This window comes from Balaenoptera borealis, assembly GCF_965194805.1.
Source record: "Balaenoptera borealis genome assembly, chromosome: 5".
NCBI lineage: Eukaryota > Metazoa > Chordata > Mammalia > Artiodactyla > Balaenopteridae > Balaenoptera > Balaenoptera borealis.
Window position 1 is genome coordinate 15,827,801 of NC_138862.1, and position 18,118 is coordinate 15,845,918.

Here is an 18,118-nt window from a genome sequence, read left to right on the forward strand (position 1 = left end):
ACAGGGAAGATTTCCGAAGTAGAATAATTTTTGACTTTGGTGAGCCTATAGACTAGGTATAAAAAAAGGGGGGGGATAAATTTAGGGAGCTATTCGAAGCTATGAAACCAATTACTCAATCACAATTCCACAAAGAGGGAGATCAATGGGGCTGGAGTGCTCTGGAAAGTCTCTATTCTGTAAGTGGGACTTAAATAATTCTGCTAAAGAGAGACAAAGGGAAACAAAGGAAAAGGATGATGTGCTTTTATTTTCCATTGATTTTACCCCTACCTTCCTCCACCATCAAGCATCAAGGTTTTTATATGCATTGCTTCCAAGCTAGAGATGACTCAAACTCCTAGCTTTTCAGTTATAAGTGGATTTTACAAACTTGTAGCACAGACAAAAATCTTAAAAACCATGGCTTTCAATCTCAACAGCTAAGTGTTTTGTTAAATAAGTTAGTTGTTTTAATTCAAAAAGTTTATCTCTAATTAGCAAAAGCTAAAACCCAGAGGGTCAAGGTTGAGGAAATATACATAATAATGTTCTCCTACCTCTTTTTCCAATCTCTGAACCGTTTTTGACCACTAGGAAAGAAAGAAAATATTAAAGGGAAATCATTAAGCTTAGATGCTACCCGAATCCCTGAGAAGGCCTAATGACCATCCCTGAGCCAAGTCCTAACTTCAAGGGACAGGAAAATAGAAACCTCAGAAAATTTCAGGGCAGATCCTGAACAGAAAGTGCCTTTGTTGTGTTCACAGTTTGTAACCCAATAGATGGCAAGACTGGTAGAGATATCATACATCCAACTGTCTCCTAAATGGTAGAATATCAATGTCCAGGCAGTGATCCTTTGAACAGCTTCATAGAGTCCTGCTTAACCTCAGAGCATTCCAGGGAAAGCATCTAAAAATTCATGGCCTTTCCCAACAAAGAGCTTTGTGGAAGGGCTGAGAGAACCAGTGGATTGGAAGACTTGAGGCTGGAAGGGAAACGATTCAATGTGTAGACCTGACATGGAGACCATGGTGAGACCACAAGCATCTCAGAGGATGCAGCAGAGATAGAGAGCAGCATCCGTGGCCTGGCAGGATGTCACACCCAAGGGGGAATCAAAAGGATAGAGGGTAACCATGGACCACCTGCTCCCACTATCACCAGTGCCAAGACCCTCTATCAACCTCTCCTAAGCCCAGACACCTCTGGAAAAGAAAAAAGGAGAAGGGAGATGGGAAGAGGCCTGTATTAACTGGGCCATTAACCAAATGAAAACTTAGTTTTAAACCAAAAGTGAGTTACCTTGAGTTGACAAGATCCACTAGCAGATGGGGACCGATAAGCTACGGTGAATTCTGTTATTTTTTTAATGGCATCACGTAGTTTTTTTGTTTTTTGTTTTTTGTATACCTGGGTTTGTAGCTTGAGAAAAAAGTGTATCCATTACATGTGGGTATAAGCTGGTACCCCAAGGACTCCCTGTGCTATGTCCACGGGTACTATGGGGATCTGAAAACCCACATCAGAGTCAATTTACCTCAAAGGCAGGGCCATTCTCTGCACAACAAGGCATGCAAAGAATTTATTGGAATTTTATTTTTATGGCCCTAACTCAGCCTCTGAGTTGCCAGAAGGACCAGACCCTCTTCTCTGTGAAGTGAGGGAACGCCAGTCCCCATGGTACTAACTCAGGCTATGAGAACAGAGCCTAGTCACGTTCATATGAGACCAAATCCAGAGGAAGCATGCAGGCTCCTAGCTTGCAAGAGGGGCTGATGCAGGCTTAGGAGATGTAAGGAAGCCAAAGAAAAGCTAGAGGGCCGGAGAAGAAAGTTACACTGGCCTCTGGCAATGACTCCAGAGGGGAGAAGACACTGTGGGCACTTTGGTTTGGCATGCAGACCAACATTTCTGCCACTTTTAGGCAAAGAGAGCTGCTTACCCTTGGGTATGTGAGCCCACCTGAAGTTTATCCTCACTGCAGAAACAACTGTCTGTTCTTCAGTCATCAGGCTTGAATGGGATACCCATCTACCCCTTCTGTGCCCTTTCTGGGGCAGCTGCTCTTGAGACTATTCAGAGGCCATGGGAGACAGAAGACAGTTCTCCACTCAAGTGACTGCTTCTTCTGAGAGTCTAGGACAGAGAGTGAGCACAATTTCCCAGTGTTCTTAGGTCCCCTCACCTATCAGGCTATTTTCCTTGTCCCACCTCTTGGGAGTTTAACCTCAGAAGTGGCAAGTGAGGGGACCCTTCTCAGGTATTCCTCAGCACCTAGAATGCGTCATCACGTGGTTGGACATTTCTCCTTGAAAGCAGACACTGAACAGTCCTATCTTCACCACTATGCCCAGTCCTATATGCTGGATCCTGAAGGCTCTAAGGCAAATTTACAATTCAAAGCACCATCTTTTTTCTTCTTTCAAACACCTGGCTGTTGTAATTAATTGCTTCAAAGGCGGCAATAGCTTCCATAGGTCTATACAAGTTTATTTAAGAACTCAAAGCTGCAAATTTACCTCTTTTTTTTTTTTCTATGTCATCCTACTCTGAGGGCAATGCATATTAAAGCTCTTGTTGCAACTGTAAAAGTCGAAAAAAGAGTTGAGATTCAGAAGAATTGGGAAAAGTACATAGATCAATATCAAACTGTTCTGCCTCAGTGTTAACTTCATATTTCAAAGTTTTCTATGAAATTATCACTAATGTTAGCAGAGAATAAATTTTCCTATACCCTAAGAGCTTGGGGGTATAGCGCTGGACAACCACCCCAAGTGAAAAATGTAAGAATTCTTTTAAAAATGTGTATACATGTATATATATATAGAGAGAGAGAGAGAGAGGGGGAATAACATTCAACATTATGGTTACATTTAATTTAATGGAAGAAAAAGTTTTCTAAATAAAATCTTTAAATAAAAATGAACCCAAAAAAGATGATCCTTGTGTATCTGGCCCCATCAAGTAACCTTGTGCCCCCCATAGATATATTTTTTGGTTTAAAGACCTCAGATAGGAAAACATGCAAAGAATTAGAAGCTTAAATCTAGAATCTGAGAAAGCTAAAATGTCAGCATCAAGCCTTAAGTGTGGGAACAAAAATGAAATAGGGAAGAAAAGAGGTGAAAGGACATAAAGACGGTGAAAACATGGCATTAAAAGGAGCTAGGAAAAGTGAGTTAGGGATGTCTACACGCTATAGCCAAAGGAAGGGAAGACAGGACTGTAGGGAGTGGTTACCAATGAAGAGCCAGTTTAAAGCATCAGCAGGGAAATGGTTTGTGAAAGGAATGGGTGCTGGGTCACAGGTGAGGATAAGGGCAGGAAGCACACTTTGACATTTCTGTTCAGTGTCGAAATTTCCTCCACCTGAGATTTTTAGCACAGACTTAGGAGATGAGAATCAGCTTCCTCATTAGCTACTGGGCACAATTCACCATAACCACTATTCTGAAAGCTAATATGGTGACTAACTCTCAACCTCACAGATCCATTTTTTAAAAATCCTAAGGATGGTTACATGAAAGATGACCAGGGATTCTAAACAGACCCAGAAAATTGGTAAAACCGGAGTAAATGATACCTAAATTCTGAGTTCTGGAACACGAGAACTGAACACAAAGATGGTTCCTGTATAATTACTCCAAGACTCCCCCTCCCTATTCCTTCCTGTAATTAATGCGGGATGATTAAAGTCTGGTCTCTGTTCTTAGATTATCAATTATCCTGTGAAGAAGTAAAACACTTGTGCACATAGGTGACCAGACTGTCCAAAGCCTTCAAGTAGCAAACATACGAGTAGGATTCTTCTGTCGTGTTCCTTAAAAAAACTTCCTGACTCTAGGCCCAAAGCATGTTGAACATTCTAGGTTTACACCACATTAGACCTCAGAGTTTAAAAGTATTAAGGATGTGAATGCTTAGTCCTTCTTGTTAAAAAAAAATTCATTGAGACATTGTCTCAGCACAGCTACGGCAATAATTTGACAAAACCAAGGAAATAATAGTAATAGTAGTAATAACCTCATTATTTCTCAGCAACCTATCCGCTCTATATTTACTGATATTCTATATTTACAAAAGACTTCAAATCACAGCCTGCCTTTAAGTTAAAGCAGATCTATACATAAAATGAAAGATTTTTACACCTATAAAATGATGTTAATGTTATCTATATCCTTCTTTTCTTCTAAGCATAAGGTGAAAATTTACTAGACAATGTCACAGATCACTTCAAATGTCTTTGAATAAGGAGCCTAATAAATTAAAGGGAGAAAACTATAAAAAAATGTAAAATCTGTATTATATTCTTGGCTAGATCAGACCTTCTAAAACATAATTTGTCAGAAAAACCCTTAAAACTACGTATTCAAAGTAGTTCTCCTAAATGTACCAATGAATGAAAGCACTGAATGCATAAATGTTAAATATACAACAATAATCCATCTGATACTCACATCTTGATGCCAAGTTTGCAACCAGTATGAAAGCTTAGCCTTGGTTCTTTCAATATTGTAAACTACAATCAAATTCTAGCACACAACTTTTCCTACAACATAAAAAAATCATTCTCTACCCTAGACTTTTTTTTTTCCCTAAGGCAGTTTATTTTAAGTACAAAACAAGAAGAACTTGATTAACTCCTCCCAACTCTTCCAGGGCAGTATTTGCAATAAAAGGATAAAGGTGCCAGGAGAGGAGAATAATTTATGTTCAGGTTCACTCTAGTACCAAGAAATCAAATATTTGGGGTTAATCCAAAGGAGATGTCATGCAGTCAGCAATTATAAAGAGAAACAAGCCAAAGAGGGATGTAAAGCAAGGCAGGAGAAAGGAAAGAAAGGGGGGCTCATGAGGGACACACCACAGGCACTGAAGAAGTGGAGAAGAGGGATGACATTCTGCAGAATAAAGAAGCAGGTCCTTCTCCTTTTAAAGGCAAGAGAGCTACAGTGCTAGTTGAAGTTTCAGCCACAGTCTCTAATAGACTAACTTCTATTTCTCCGTTTCCTTTCTTCTATGAGAGAAGTCACACACACACACACACACACACACACACACACCTCACTTTATCTTTGCATAGTGCCAGGAACAGCAAAACTGGCAGTCACATTGTTTACTACTGTAAATTCATTTATAAGTGAATTTTCCTATCAAACTTATCATCATGGGGATTCATTGTAAATGGGCCCATATGCACAAAGATGATAATACTTTTAAATGGCAAGGAACTGCAGTTAGTTTCCATTCCCTTCTTATACATGAGCACCTATCATGGGCAAGATACAAGCTGTCATAAAGTCTATTATTACATAAACACCAAAACATGTTATGGGCTGGGTAAAACAAATAATAATAGGCACTGAAAATTCTATGCTTTAATGTATAGAACCTACTTGAACTAAACATAGAACCTACTTGTATGTATAGAGGGAGAACCTACTTGAACTAAACACTGTATAGAACCTACTTGAACTAAAACACTGGTATAAAACCTACTTAAATAGAACCTACTTGAACTAAAACACTGGTATAAAAAGTTCAAAGGAATTGGTGCAGAGAAGGGCATGTAAAGGTTAAAATTAAAGAAGCATCAAATTGTCACTGTTTTTCTGCTTCACTAAAAAAAGTAGATGATGATAGATAGATAGATAGATAGATGATAGATAGATAGATAGATAGATAGATAGATAGATAGATAGATAGATAGATGATAGATAGATAGATAGATCAGTTAGTGTTGTAGACTTAAAATATTTCTAGTGATGTATAACATTTTATTTTAAAGAAAGAGGTACTTATTATGTGCCAGGTATTATGCTAAGTGTTTTATGTATGTCAACTTAATGATTCTCATAATAGCTCTATGAAAAGGACTCTACTACTGTTTCCATTTTACAGATAAGAAAACTTGAGTCAAAGAGAAAATAAACACCTTGTTCAGTGTAACACTGCTACTAAGCAGCATAGCTGAAACTTCAACTCCAGCATTTTGACACCAGGAGCCAACTCATAACTATAATTCATGGTTATATACATAGATCCACTAAAAATATGAATTCCATCCACCAGAGAAAAATGGGAGGATCTAGGATCCAAGCTACCAGGGGATTTTAGAGTCTGCAAAGCACTGGAGGATACTGCTGCAGTATCCTACCCCTAGTTTCCCTGCCTCTCGAGCAAAGCAGCTAGGTGGACATCATTATGCTTGATACTTTCTAATGAAGGAGTTTAGAAATTTAAACCTTCATGCTTTAAATATAATTTTTCTGTGGCTGTATGAACATGAAGGGGTTCATGAAAACCAAGTCCAGAAGTGAAAGTTGTGGAAAGCAACTATAATTTTGATCCTAGTTCAGAAGCTCAATCTTTATATGTTATATGTATTTTCAGTTCTTAGATTACAATAGGCAAATTGATTAATGAATATGAGCCCCTCCCATGCCACTCTGTGCTGAAAGATGACCTTCACAGTTTCATTTCCTGTGGATATGAGAGTGTGTGGCTTACTCAAGTTCATGGCTGGTAGGGGCCTTAAAGGTCATCTTTCTTTGTGACTACAGCAAAAACTTGGAAGCAGAAAGGTCAGCCCCAATATCTTGCCATTTTCTTTTTGACAGTTGGAGACAAAGTAAGAATCAAAAAGAAATCACAGTTTGTGACCAAAGACAGAGAAACCAGACCACTGATAAAACTATATTTATATTCACTCTCACACAGGCAGCAAGAAATAAATATCCAGGGGTAATCAAAGAAAAAAAAAAAAGAAGAAGTTTGTTGTATTTTAAGGCAATAAAAAATTTGGAGGAGGATTCTGTTTTTAAAGAAAAAACCGATACATATGGTCAAGATAAGATCTATGACTGCCCCTTTACCCAAAATAGGTTAAGGAAGGATTTCAAGTTGTGTTGTGAAACTGGTTGTGTCTTCCACATGAGTCACATCTAGAGACCCATTTTTGTTGTTTCAGTGCAAAACAAAGTGAAGAGTCTAAAATCAAACATTTGAGAGTTCAAGTAAAACAAAAAGATTATAATTTCTTAACATATTTTATGGGGAAAGAGTCCACAGAAAGCACTTTATAATAATTTAATAAAAAGAATTAATGATGGTGTAGCAGATTTCAAGTGAAAGCAATTAAGTTTGGGGAGTCACACAGGCTGAGTTCAAATGCAAGCTCTTTATCTTATGAGCCATATTTCTTGGGCAATTTACCTAAATCTCTGATAGTAAATTTCCCCATCTATATAATGGACATAATAACTCTTTCTTTATAAGGCTGTTGTGAGTTTTATGTGTAACAGCGTATGTAAAATCCTTGACACTCCTTCCTTCCCTCTCTCCCCTCCTTCCTTCCCTCTCTCCCCTCCTTCCACTTTAATGAACTTTCTGAAACCAGAAATGTCCTGTGCAAAAAAACGTTCTTCCATTCAGATAAATTTCTGAACAAATTTTGCAAAACCCCAATACAACACTGTCTACCACAGTGACACTATAAAACATCCATTCCATCTTAGCAGCAACACGAATTTCACGTCACATAATGTTACAAAAATTATATTTCATTTGTGACATAATTGCCATAGCATTTTTTGAAGTATAATTCATGGAAACCATTTCTGAATTTTCCTTTGTGTGGCCTGACACCCTCTCAATTCACTGAAGCCACAACTTACCATTTGAAAGAAAATTAACATGCGTGACCTGAATTTTCATTTTTTCATACCATAGGAAAGTGGAAATGAAATTCAAATCCTATAAACACTTAGATGTAAAAGAGACAAGAACTCATATGCAAACAGCTAGGCTTTTTTTAGAGGTGTATGTCTGGTAAGCAGATAATTTATACCTAGAATCTAAATTTGTAAGTCTGGTTTTCAAATCAAGTAGATAAATTAAAAATACTACTTATATCAAATACATCAGCTCTTTTATAGAACAAAGTGGAGTGTAAATTTTCAAAAAAGCATGTTGCACATTGATACCCAAGGACCACAGAAGACAGTCCTTACTCTGCACACATGGAGCACTAATTTCTTCCTATCAGGCGCTCACATCCTAAAGAAATCATCTGGTGACATGTTATCGTTTGGGTTTCAACTATGTCTATTTTGTGAGTTAATGGTAAAGGAATAATGCTTGTACTTCCATAAACTTTACCAAAGCCTTTGGGTTTTTAGAGAAAGTTTTAGGAGCAATCTCATCAAAAACAACACTACTGTGTAGAAATCCCTATACAAGCAGAAATTTGTCACTCAAAGATCTTATCTTGGCTGGAAGAAATGACAGCAAATTATGTCTTATTACACCATTTATATATTGTGCATGTGAGCAGACATAGTGTAATTGTAATAGATATATATGCATATATATGCCATCTGCATATGCATCACATTTTATAATCATAATTCCATTTTTGTTTTGTATTATGCCATCGTCTTTGCTGTGCAGTTCAGTACCATATTATTTTCATTTCAACCACAGCTGCATCATTGCTGCTGCCAGATCTCTCTGTTTTTTTGGAGAAAATATACAATTTAAAATTGTTTTTTTTTTCTTTTTTTTTATCAGAAAGGAAAGTCATCAAGAATTAGATTTTATTTTAGGAACAAAGTAAGGTTTCATGGGAGAAAAAAACAAAGCCTTGGTGTAGAGAAGGTTTGTTCATTTTCTATAGCATTACTGAAGTGTCCGTATGCCTTGATAATCCTATCAATGTTTGGATCATCTCACTGGGGGAAATGACTTAATTTAACTCTATTTTGGTGTCTCCGCAAAGGTAAGTTGTCTATTTTGAGAGCCTACCTGGGTAGTTTTATGCTACTTCATTTGTGAATAAAACCCCAAAGTTTGCCCAGCTGACTTGTCGAATCAGTTTCCACAAGTAGAAAAGGTGGGGGGGGGGGCAGTGGGTGGAGGAGGAGGTGTGGGAACCGGCTGGGGATTTACCTGTGGCACAGTTGTCTTAGACCAATATCTCATAATCATAAAAACCTAGGCAAGAGACAGATCAACGAACCACGGAGATGATTAAACTGATGCTCTATTATTTCATGTTCTCTAGTGTCTCTCTTTCAATGCCATCATGGAAGAACTGGGAATCTCACTCAAAAATCAGAAAAAGTTAAAGAAAAAGTCGAGAACTAAGGGGAAATCTTCCTTCACAAGTATCCTTACTTGTCATCAAAGACGAACTCAGAGAAAAGAGAGTGTGGCGTGAGCCAGGAAAACACCTGTAGGAAGCTTTCAGGAAGAAAAACACATGCTTGCTACAGGTTTTTGGAGAAAAGATTTCTGACAACTGTGCTATGTGTTTCCATATATCTATATACATAACTCGGATTATGCATACAGATATAAGAAATACAAAAGTTTCAAAAGCTCACATAGACCGAGATTACTTGGGAAGCAGCACGGATTCTTTTGAAATGAATTTGTATGTTCACTTATTTCACCTTTTCTCTTTCATCCCAATAAATTGCTGTGTGTTCTTTCTAAATAATAATAAAACAACAGGGTTTTTTTTCCAGAATAAGTTTGAGTGTTGGTTTGTTCCCCATTACTTGCTCTTATTCACAATGTTTGGTTTCCAAGTGTCATCAGCTGTCTACTTTGCTATTTTGATGAATCCTCTTACTTTTTCAGCCTGACAGAACCATTTCTGACTGAGTTAAAAAAATTCTTTTAGTTTATACCAAATACCTAGTGATTATAGTAAAATGAAACCATTCATCTTTGTGTTTTAAAATCTAATTTTATAAATAGTTTAACTGGTACTTGGAACATCTGTGAATATAAAAGGATGCTAAAGAGGGAAAATTCATTCAAAAAAATAAAAGTGTCCACCACATTTGAGGCACCATTCTAGGTTCTCGGGATCCCACGGTAAGGAAGAGGGATGTGGTCCCTGCCCTCGCATATATTATAATAAAATGAAAAAAAAATTCTATTACCCAAAGCAGGATTAAGCACTTCCTCAATGGAGGTCAGAAGCTGCGGAAACATGCAGTAGTATTGAACCTGGGATGGGACAAGGAAGTCTTCCTGGAGGAAGGTACAGCTAAGATCTGAAGGAGGGTGAGTTAATCTAGTGCAGAGAGAGACATCAGATGGAGAAGGCAAGCATTCCAGTTGAGGAAGTAGTGTATTCTAAGGCACTGCAACAAGAGAGAAATAGGGCTAGAATGACAGAGAAAAAAGGAGTTTGGTAGCTAAAATGCATGGAGGTACAATGGGGTTAAGCAGTTAACAACCACTCTGGCTGAGAATAAAGAATTGATAGAAAGAAGACTGAGAGGAGGAGAAGTGAGAGGTTCCCTTGCTCAGTAACTCAGAGGAAGGATATTGTAGCCTAGGCCAGCAGAGTACCAGAGAGACCGCTACATGACAGAGGTAACTTAGAGGCACAAGTCACACAGCCAGAGATTCAGAAAGTGGTCATGAGGGAAAGAAGAGGGGGTTCAAGGAAAACACCAGGATTTGGGTGTGGAGGAATGGGTGTGGAGGAAGGAATGCTTAGCTGGGGAGCTGAGGTATTGGGAAAAAACAATGGGAAAGGAGCAGGCATTGGATCAATATTTCATATATTTAAATCCCATTAGTTTCTGTAGGATTATTTTACAACTAAAAGAAACTTTTAATCTAGTCCCTCTAGAGTTTAAGTACAAAAATAGTTCCAGACATAAAAAGGAAAAAAAAAATGGTCTTTAAAATAGCAGTAACAGATACTGGACAGATATTTTTCAGTGATTGTAATCAACACTCAGATTTAGGATCAATTCGAGTTTTATTAACAACAAATAGGAGACAATGTAGCTCATAAAACTGCATTAAGATGCTTATATTTAAAAATTACAAATAGAAATATGATGAATCCAACTAGCTGAAAATGAACTAGAATGATATGAAAATATGACAGGGCAAATATGCTGTTTATTCAGTTCATTAAAAATTATACCAAAGGAATTCTATTTTACATTTTCTAATTTAAGAGTACAATATTTTCTCTCATTTCAGGAAATATTACAGTGCTATATCCTTTCACATACAGTTATAGTAATTTGTGGGGAAAAAAGTATATCAACTTCTAATATGTAAAGTGTGTGTGTCAGTCTGGCTTCTAGGTATTTTAAAGCCCATTAACCACTTTCCTCTTCACTTATCGATAGCTGAATTTTTATTCAAGGCATAATATACTGAACTAGGCAAAATTGTAGAACAGGGCTTTTTTATATTAACTACTAAATGTAATATATAATCACCTTCCTTTCCCCCCAATATTTTTATTCTGAAAGCTCATTTGATGTGTACACATGGGCATATGTTTCTGTGTGTGTCTGTGTGTGGTGGGGTGAAGAACAGAGTAAGCTAATGAGTTCAGAGGAGAGAAAAAGAAGAAACTACAGAATATCTGGAACCTGGTCCAGAAAAAATCCCTGAGATCAACTATTAATCTTTGAGATTTTCATCCCTTCCTCTAAAGAACAGTGACTCATACACAGTTATGTAGAAATCAATGGCAAAGTTAATTAAAAACTGGATCTAACATTTCTTCCTTCAGCAATTTCTTGATGTTAATAGGAAAAGATGGCTCAGGTGAAATATTCAAGAAGAGAAAGGGAAGTCAGTGTTGATTGAAATACGATGTTCACAGTTAAGATTTATTTTCCTTTCAAGTTTCAAATCTGAGCCTTTCTTGCCTCAGTGTAGAGAAAATGGAAGAGAAACTATTCACTACTTGCATTGACCCCATGGGGTTGCTGATATATATGGGGCTCAGAGTTTTCCATTCTTAGTCTAGAAGATGCTGGAGAGAGACAGAAATAAGAAAGAAGTAGGTTAAAGAAAACTAGGTGAAGATAAACTATATTTGATCAGCATTCTTTTTTCTATCTCAGCAGTTACTGCTTTAGTTTAACTCTTTGCCTGACCTAAAAGGACTAAATAGGTTCTTAATTAAGAAGCTCCTGTGATTGTTGTTTTAAAGGAGGAATACAATTAAGAGTGCCTATTCTGAGAAAGGTATCCCTAAGAGCTATATATGCAGTGTGATTTTTAAAGAAACATAAAGTCTATCAGTTCCAAAATGTAGAGCCCACCAGAGTCTCTCCAACATCAGAGGATCCAATGCATCAGGTAACAAACTGGCTCAAATTACAGTCTACTTGCTTGAGTCATTTATTAGTTGGATCCTCCAGCTTACAGCAAGGAGAGGACAGGCATTCACTGATGAAGGAGAGGACAGGCACTCACTGTCAGAATTGCACAGGGTTAGGGCGAGTAAGCCATTCCACCTAAGGTAATGGAGTGCTTAGAGAAGGTGTCTATTGGGGTGGGGAAGAGGTGATAAAAGGTGAGGCTGGGACTTCAAAGGCACGCTCAGTTCTCAGGTTTGTTCAGGTCTAGTCCTGTATATGGAGGGAAACTTTTTTCCAGTCATATTTTTTTAAATAATGACCATGTAGAAGAAAGAAGCAGGACAAAATAAGAACAGTAAATCCTCCAGAGTGGAGACATATATACTACATTTACAAGTAGTAACTCAAAGTCCCATAAGCCTTGGGAGTGAAATGACCATCTTGACGTGCTGATGTTTAGAAATCCAGAAACAGGCTGGCTTTGCAGGTGAGTGTCCTTATAGTAAGTCACAGGCTCACCAGAGAGACTTGCTTTTAAGCTTTGTCCATAAGATACCCAATTAAAGAAGTTACTCCTTTTTTACACAGCCTAGGAGGTTAACTGAGACTCCAAAATGGATTCGTGGACATGTATTGTCTGGTTTGTTTGTTTATTTACATTCATATCCTTCTTCCTTCCTTCCACCCCTCATTTCCTATCCCTTTTTCTTCATTAGTAGAGTGCCTAGACATCCTAGTTTGCCCTGAATGGTTCTGCATTAAGCCTGAAATTGTGAAGTCCTGTAATTTAGGCTCCCCCTGCCCTTCACACAAGTATCTTAATTTGGACAATAAGTCCTAGGACATTTTGCTCATTGGTCTCAAGCTTCCTCTTCTTGACAGCCACACAGTTTCACTAACAAAGCTGAAACCTCTACTGATGTTAAAAAGGAGCCTCATCCAAAGGAGCCAACAGAAGGCAAGGGACAACTACCCTCTATCAAAGTAATCCAGGATGACCTGGAAGGAGTCAGATTGACTTTGACATTTCATTTGGATATTATGAGAAAAATTTTACACATATAGATATATGGCAATATAGATATAGATAGATGATGATAGATGATAGATACATAGATGATAGATAGATGATAGATAGATAGATAGATAGATAGATAGATAGATAGATAGATAGATGATAGATAGATAGATAGATGATAGATAGACACATAGATAGATAGATAAAGATGGATAGGTAGATCCCATTGTTTTAGTCTGACCTGGGCTATGCTCTCAGTAAATGTCAAGGTCATGTCATCAGACGTTAATGATTGTAATAGCAGCTATCATTTAACAAGGATGAGCTAAATCAGGTACATTGTATGTACTTCACAACATTTGCTCATGTAATAGTCACAGTAACCCTGAAGGAAATATCTTTTACCGAGTTAAAAACAGAAATTCAGAGAAGTTAAATATCTTGCCCAAAGTCACTTAACAATGAAGTGGCAAACAGTGCAGCATAACCCTGCTCCATCAGCGCAACCACAGTGGTTCTTTCATAACTTCTTGGAGGCTAAGTACTATTGACCAAATTCAGCCTTTGTCCCAAGCGTACATGATCTCATAGCATCCTCTCAACAGCCTTACAAAGTTATACTCTCCCATCACAAAAAAAGGAAACTGTAAGAAAAAAGGTTAAGTAGCTCCCCAAAGTCAGACTGCCGGTTGTTTAAAGAACTAAGATTCTAACTTCAATCTCTCAGAGTCCAGAGGCTCATAACCATGGCACTATACAATCTTATCTTTTTGTTTTGTTTTTTTTTTTTTTTTTTTTTTTTTATTTATTTATGGCTGTGTTGGGTCTTCGTTTCTGTGCGAGGGCTTTCTCTAATTGCGGCAAGTGGGGGCCACTCTTCATCGCGGTGCGCGGGCCTCTCACTATCGCGGCCTCTCTTGTTGCAGAGCACAGGCTCCAGACGCGCAGGCTCAGTAACTGTGGCTCACGGGCCTAGTTGCTCCGCGGCATGTGGGATCTTCCCAGACCAGGGCTCGAACCCGTGTCCCCCGCACTGGCAGGCAGATTCTCAACCACTGCGCCACCAGGGAAGCCCTATCTTTTTGTTTTAATGCAAAGCTTGACTGAATTTTTAAAGAACTATCCATGGGGCAATTTTTAAAGAACCATCATTTAATAGAACAGATAAAGAATTTCCTCTACCTATCAATGTTTGGTATTGCTGTTTCCTAGAAGCAATATTTAAGCATTCTAACACTTCTAACACATTCTAACATTCTAACAAAATGAACTCTCCACCAAATCTGTGAATTAGTTGCATTACAGATTTGAAACTACTCTTTGAACACTTCTCATTCATAAGGTAAGTCATTCAAATCATAATAAAAACATATGAATGGCATGATATGATAATTACTGTATATTAAGGCTCATCATGTTTCCAGTAATCTCAAAGGACACCATTAGATTGTAAATTCCCAGCTGATTGTAAACTTCTAGAATGAATGAGAATATTTCTTTGAAATATCAATCACTCTATAGAGGTTTTTTAGCCTCTTGCGTATAGCAAGTAATAAACAAAGTCTTCCTGAATAATGAATGACAATCTTTGGAGCAAGTTTTGAAGAAGATATAGTCCTTGCCTTTGAGAATATTGGAATTGAGTAGGTCAAATTCAAAGGTGAAATTTTGTTGGGACACTTGAGTTTTAAAGACTATAATTGCAAATGCCATTGAGTTTTCTAGGATTTGCATTCCTATCTACCCACAAGGAATACATGCTGGCAACTTTTTCAGTAAGAGACCAAAAAATATAACAATCTCAGAAAACACACACACGCACAAGATAAAGATTTTCAAGTAACAACATAAGAGAGAATTTTAAATGTGTCGATAATGTCTTCAATACTTTTATATCTGCCATTAAGCTACTTCCAGACTGTCTCTGAAGTTGCAGCCTGCTTTTTCTTGTCTTCATGATGAATTCTGTACCAGAGCAGCAAATTTAAATGAGACCATTTTTAATAAAGCCCTGCCAAGATTTAAAAGTAATTTAGTGGCATTAAGCATAATAAGCCAAATTATAGTGATGAAAGAAACATTTTCATTAACGCTTTAAAAAATGACACTCTGAACTCCAATGTAGGGATGGAATTGAGTCTACATTGTCTCAAGGGAAGCAAGGTAACAAATGACAGCTAGAATTTTAAGCTCATCATAACAAATATATAATTAGTTTTGACCTTTTCACAACATTCCAACAAATAGAGTGATTCATAAGCATGCAGGTTGCAAATGAAATAAATTGCAAGGGTATCTTTCCCTGAAATGTTAAATAATCTCATCGTAGATTTCCGGGATGATTTCCTTCTGACTTCCTCTGGAAAATAATGCTATTAGCAGACGCACGCCAGGATAATTTCATCGACCCAGAACCAACCAACAACTACAACTTGCGTGTGGATCATGTCTTCCTGTTTATGTGGAAACTTTTTATTTCCTCCTCTCTCTCACCACTTCCGTCTCTCCAAATCCAAACCTGACTTAAAGACTCAGGTCAGATGCCACTGATTACAGCAGTTCTTTGGTATCGCCAGGAGATTGTTTCCAGGAGCTGCAGCAGGTACCAAAATCCACAGATGCTCAAGTCCCTTCTGCAAAATGGCAAAGTACAATGAACACAGTTGACCCTCCATATCCGTCAGTTTCACATCCGCAGATTCAACCAACCACAGAGTGAAATTTCCAGATGCAAAACACACATATACAGAGGCCCAGGCTAATTCTGTACTTGAAACTTCCCCTAATTTCTTTCTGTCTCTCTCCAGTGACCTTTATCTGCACTCAATCACTTTGACCTTAAAATTATTTCGTCCGTCTTGGTAACTTGTGCAGCATTTTATTTTCCCCTTATTATCAGCCTCTCCACCACTGCTCCTAAGGACTGGCTCACACAGTGCAGGATGTTAGCCCTATTAAATGTGTAAATGAATCCAACCGAGGCCATGAAATTACCCCCAAAATATAAAACTTTACTCATCTCCTCCATTCTTAAGCTTTCTTGGAAAGAACTTGGATTCATATTTTCCCTCCTTACCTACCCCTTTATGTTTTCCAGATCTTATTTTTCTCCCCAAAGATATAAAAAAATATTGCAAGTTCCCAGAAACTCACAAAGTACATCAGATCTTTCAAACAAGGGTCCATATTGAAGAGATTCTTCCTGGATATAAATGTCTGCATTTGCCTTGGCAATCTCAGAAGTCATTTGTAATTTAAAAGACACAAGTGTAACCCAGACCCTAAAAAAATATAACATGCTAGCAAAGGAGATTATACACCCACAAAATGTATTAATTCAAAAATTTAAGACTAATAGACTAAAAGGAAAGAAGGGAGGAAGGAAGGGAGAGGAGGAGGAAGGGTTCCTGGGTTCAGCTAAACAGCAACTACCTTCACATTTATAAAAATGCTAGACTGGGGATGTGGAGATGGGAGGTTCTATTCCTCTACAGAGGAAGTAGGAAAGAGGGCCTTATGCTATAACCTAAGAGAGGTAGGTTGTAACTGAGTTGGACACTCCTGACAATAATAGTAAAATGCTAACATCAATTATCAAAGGATTACAGGGGTTCTAATTTGTCTGAGATAGTTGATATTGTGCTTATTTAAAGTAGAAAGATGGGCTATGAGATGGATCAAACACCTAGCCAGTTTTATTGCTCTATGTGGCATTAAAAGCTGTTTAAATTTTATCAAATGTGATTGTTCTTTTTACCCCTGAATTAGCAATGAGTGCTGAAAACTTCTAACCAATGCCACAGAACATGCAGCCAGGTACACATTCAGGTCTCATTAACAATCACCCCAATCGTGCTCTCACTGACCTTTCCTACTCTTCAACCTATGAAAACAGAGGTCTACAAAGGGTAAAGTGTGAGAGACTTTTCAGATTATCCACCTCAAAAAGTGGTACTTTTTCCTTATGAGGGAGAGGTGTGCTCCCTACCACCATCACCAATCGCATGAAGACAGGCATTTCACTCCCCCACCAAATACTTCTGCAGGTGACTTCCTCAGATGACCCCATGCCCATCTGAACAGATGAAGTAGAACATTACAGAGGAGATGGCCTTTGAACTTGTTACTCTTTAGTATGAGGACACACCAGAGCAGTTTTGTGATTTACACAGAATGAACAGCTGAATTAGAGAAAGAGCTGGTCCTCATCATGAGTATTTTCTCTCAAACTATCATTTTTAAGACAACATTATTCTTCACTTCAGATCTTTCAAAGGATACTTTGTTACCTTTAATCACAGCATCAATAGAATCCACGGTGGCATTTTCTACCTCACATTTGCTCCAGGGTCTAGAATATGGCCCTAAGACAATGGGTTGGACTTTCTTGAGCTGTGTCCTAAAATTTTCATTCCAAATCACATTGCTTTTGTAGTTTAAAATTATGTATTTAGCTATGAATCATGAAAAGATGGTGATGTTAAGTCCAAGTAAAAGGATTTCTTTTTACTGACAGTATAATTAGGACATTGGAGAGTTTTAGTGATAACAGGGGGAAAGGTGGAATCAATTTATGATCAGAATATTAAAACTCTGTTTTTCTACAGGTAAGATTTGGTGTCAGTTTTATGGGTGGCTATCTAAAAGAGGTCCAAGATCATCAGCTCAGCTTTTATTGGTGGTTCCCTGAGCATCTTTAGAGGAACTGGATAGGAGATGATTCAGAAGCTGGTTGGTGAACCACAAAAGGGCTGTTGGTCCTTATGTGGGATTTTTGCCTTTATTCCTCCCAACAGAATTTTTCCTTTAAGTTTGGTTAGATCCCTCCAGTTTCCTTTCAAGGACCCAAGATGATCCTTGAATCTTGGTTTTATTCTTTCATTTACTCATTGTTTACCTTTGGGTAAATCATAAACTTTTCTCACCTATGGGTCAAAGCAGGAACCCCCTGGCACTGTCCACTGGGGCAATGAAGGCA

At 37.8% G+C, this 18,118-nt stretch overlaps 1 protein-coding gene across 7 annotated transcripts in view; it reads left to right on the forward strand.

The window, feature by feature from the left end:
- Positions 1 to 13,911, forward strand: part of GRIK1 (glutamate ionotropic receptor kainate type subunit 1) — a 425,622-nt gene extending 411,711 nt beyond the window's left edge. For 4 of the 7 annotated variants that reach the window (XM_082391896.1, XM_082391889.1, XM_082391892.1 and 1 more), the window contains one exon: positions 9,050 to 13,911. In XM_082391896.1, coding sequence (XP_082248022.1) covers positions 9,050 to 9,205 — 156 coding nt within the window. In that variant the 3' untranslated portion in view covers positions 9,206 to 13,911. Of the gene's footprint in view, positions 1 to 8,556; positions 8,644 to 9,049 lie in introns of all 7 variants that reach the window. The other 3 variants (XM_082391894.1, XM_082391895.1, XM_082391890.1) reach the window with 2 other exon arrangements.
- The last annotated feature ends 4,207 nt before the right edge of the window (positions 13,912 to 18,118 follow it).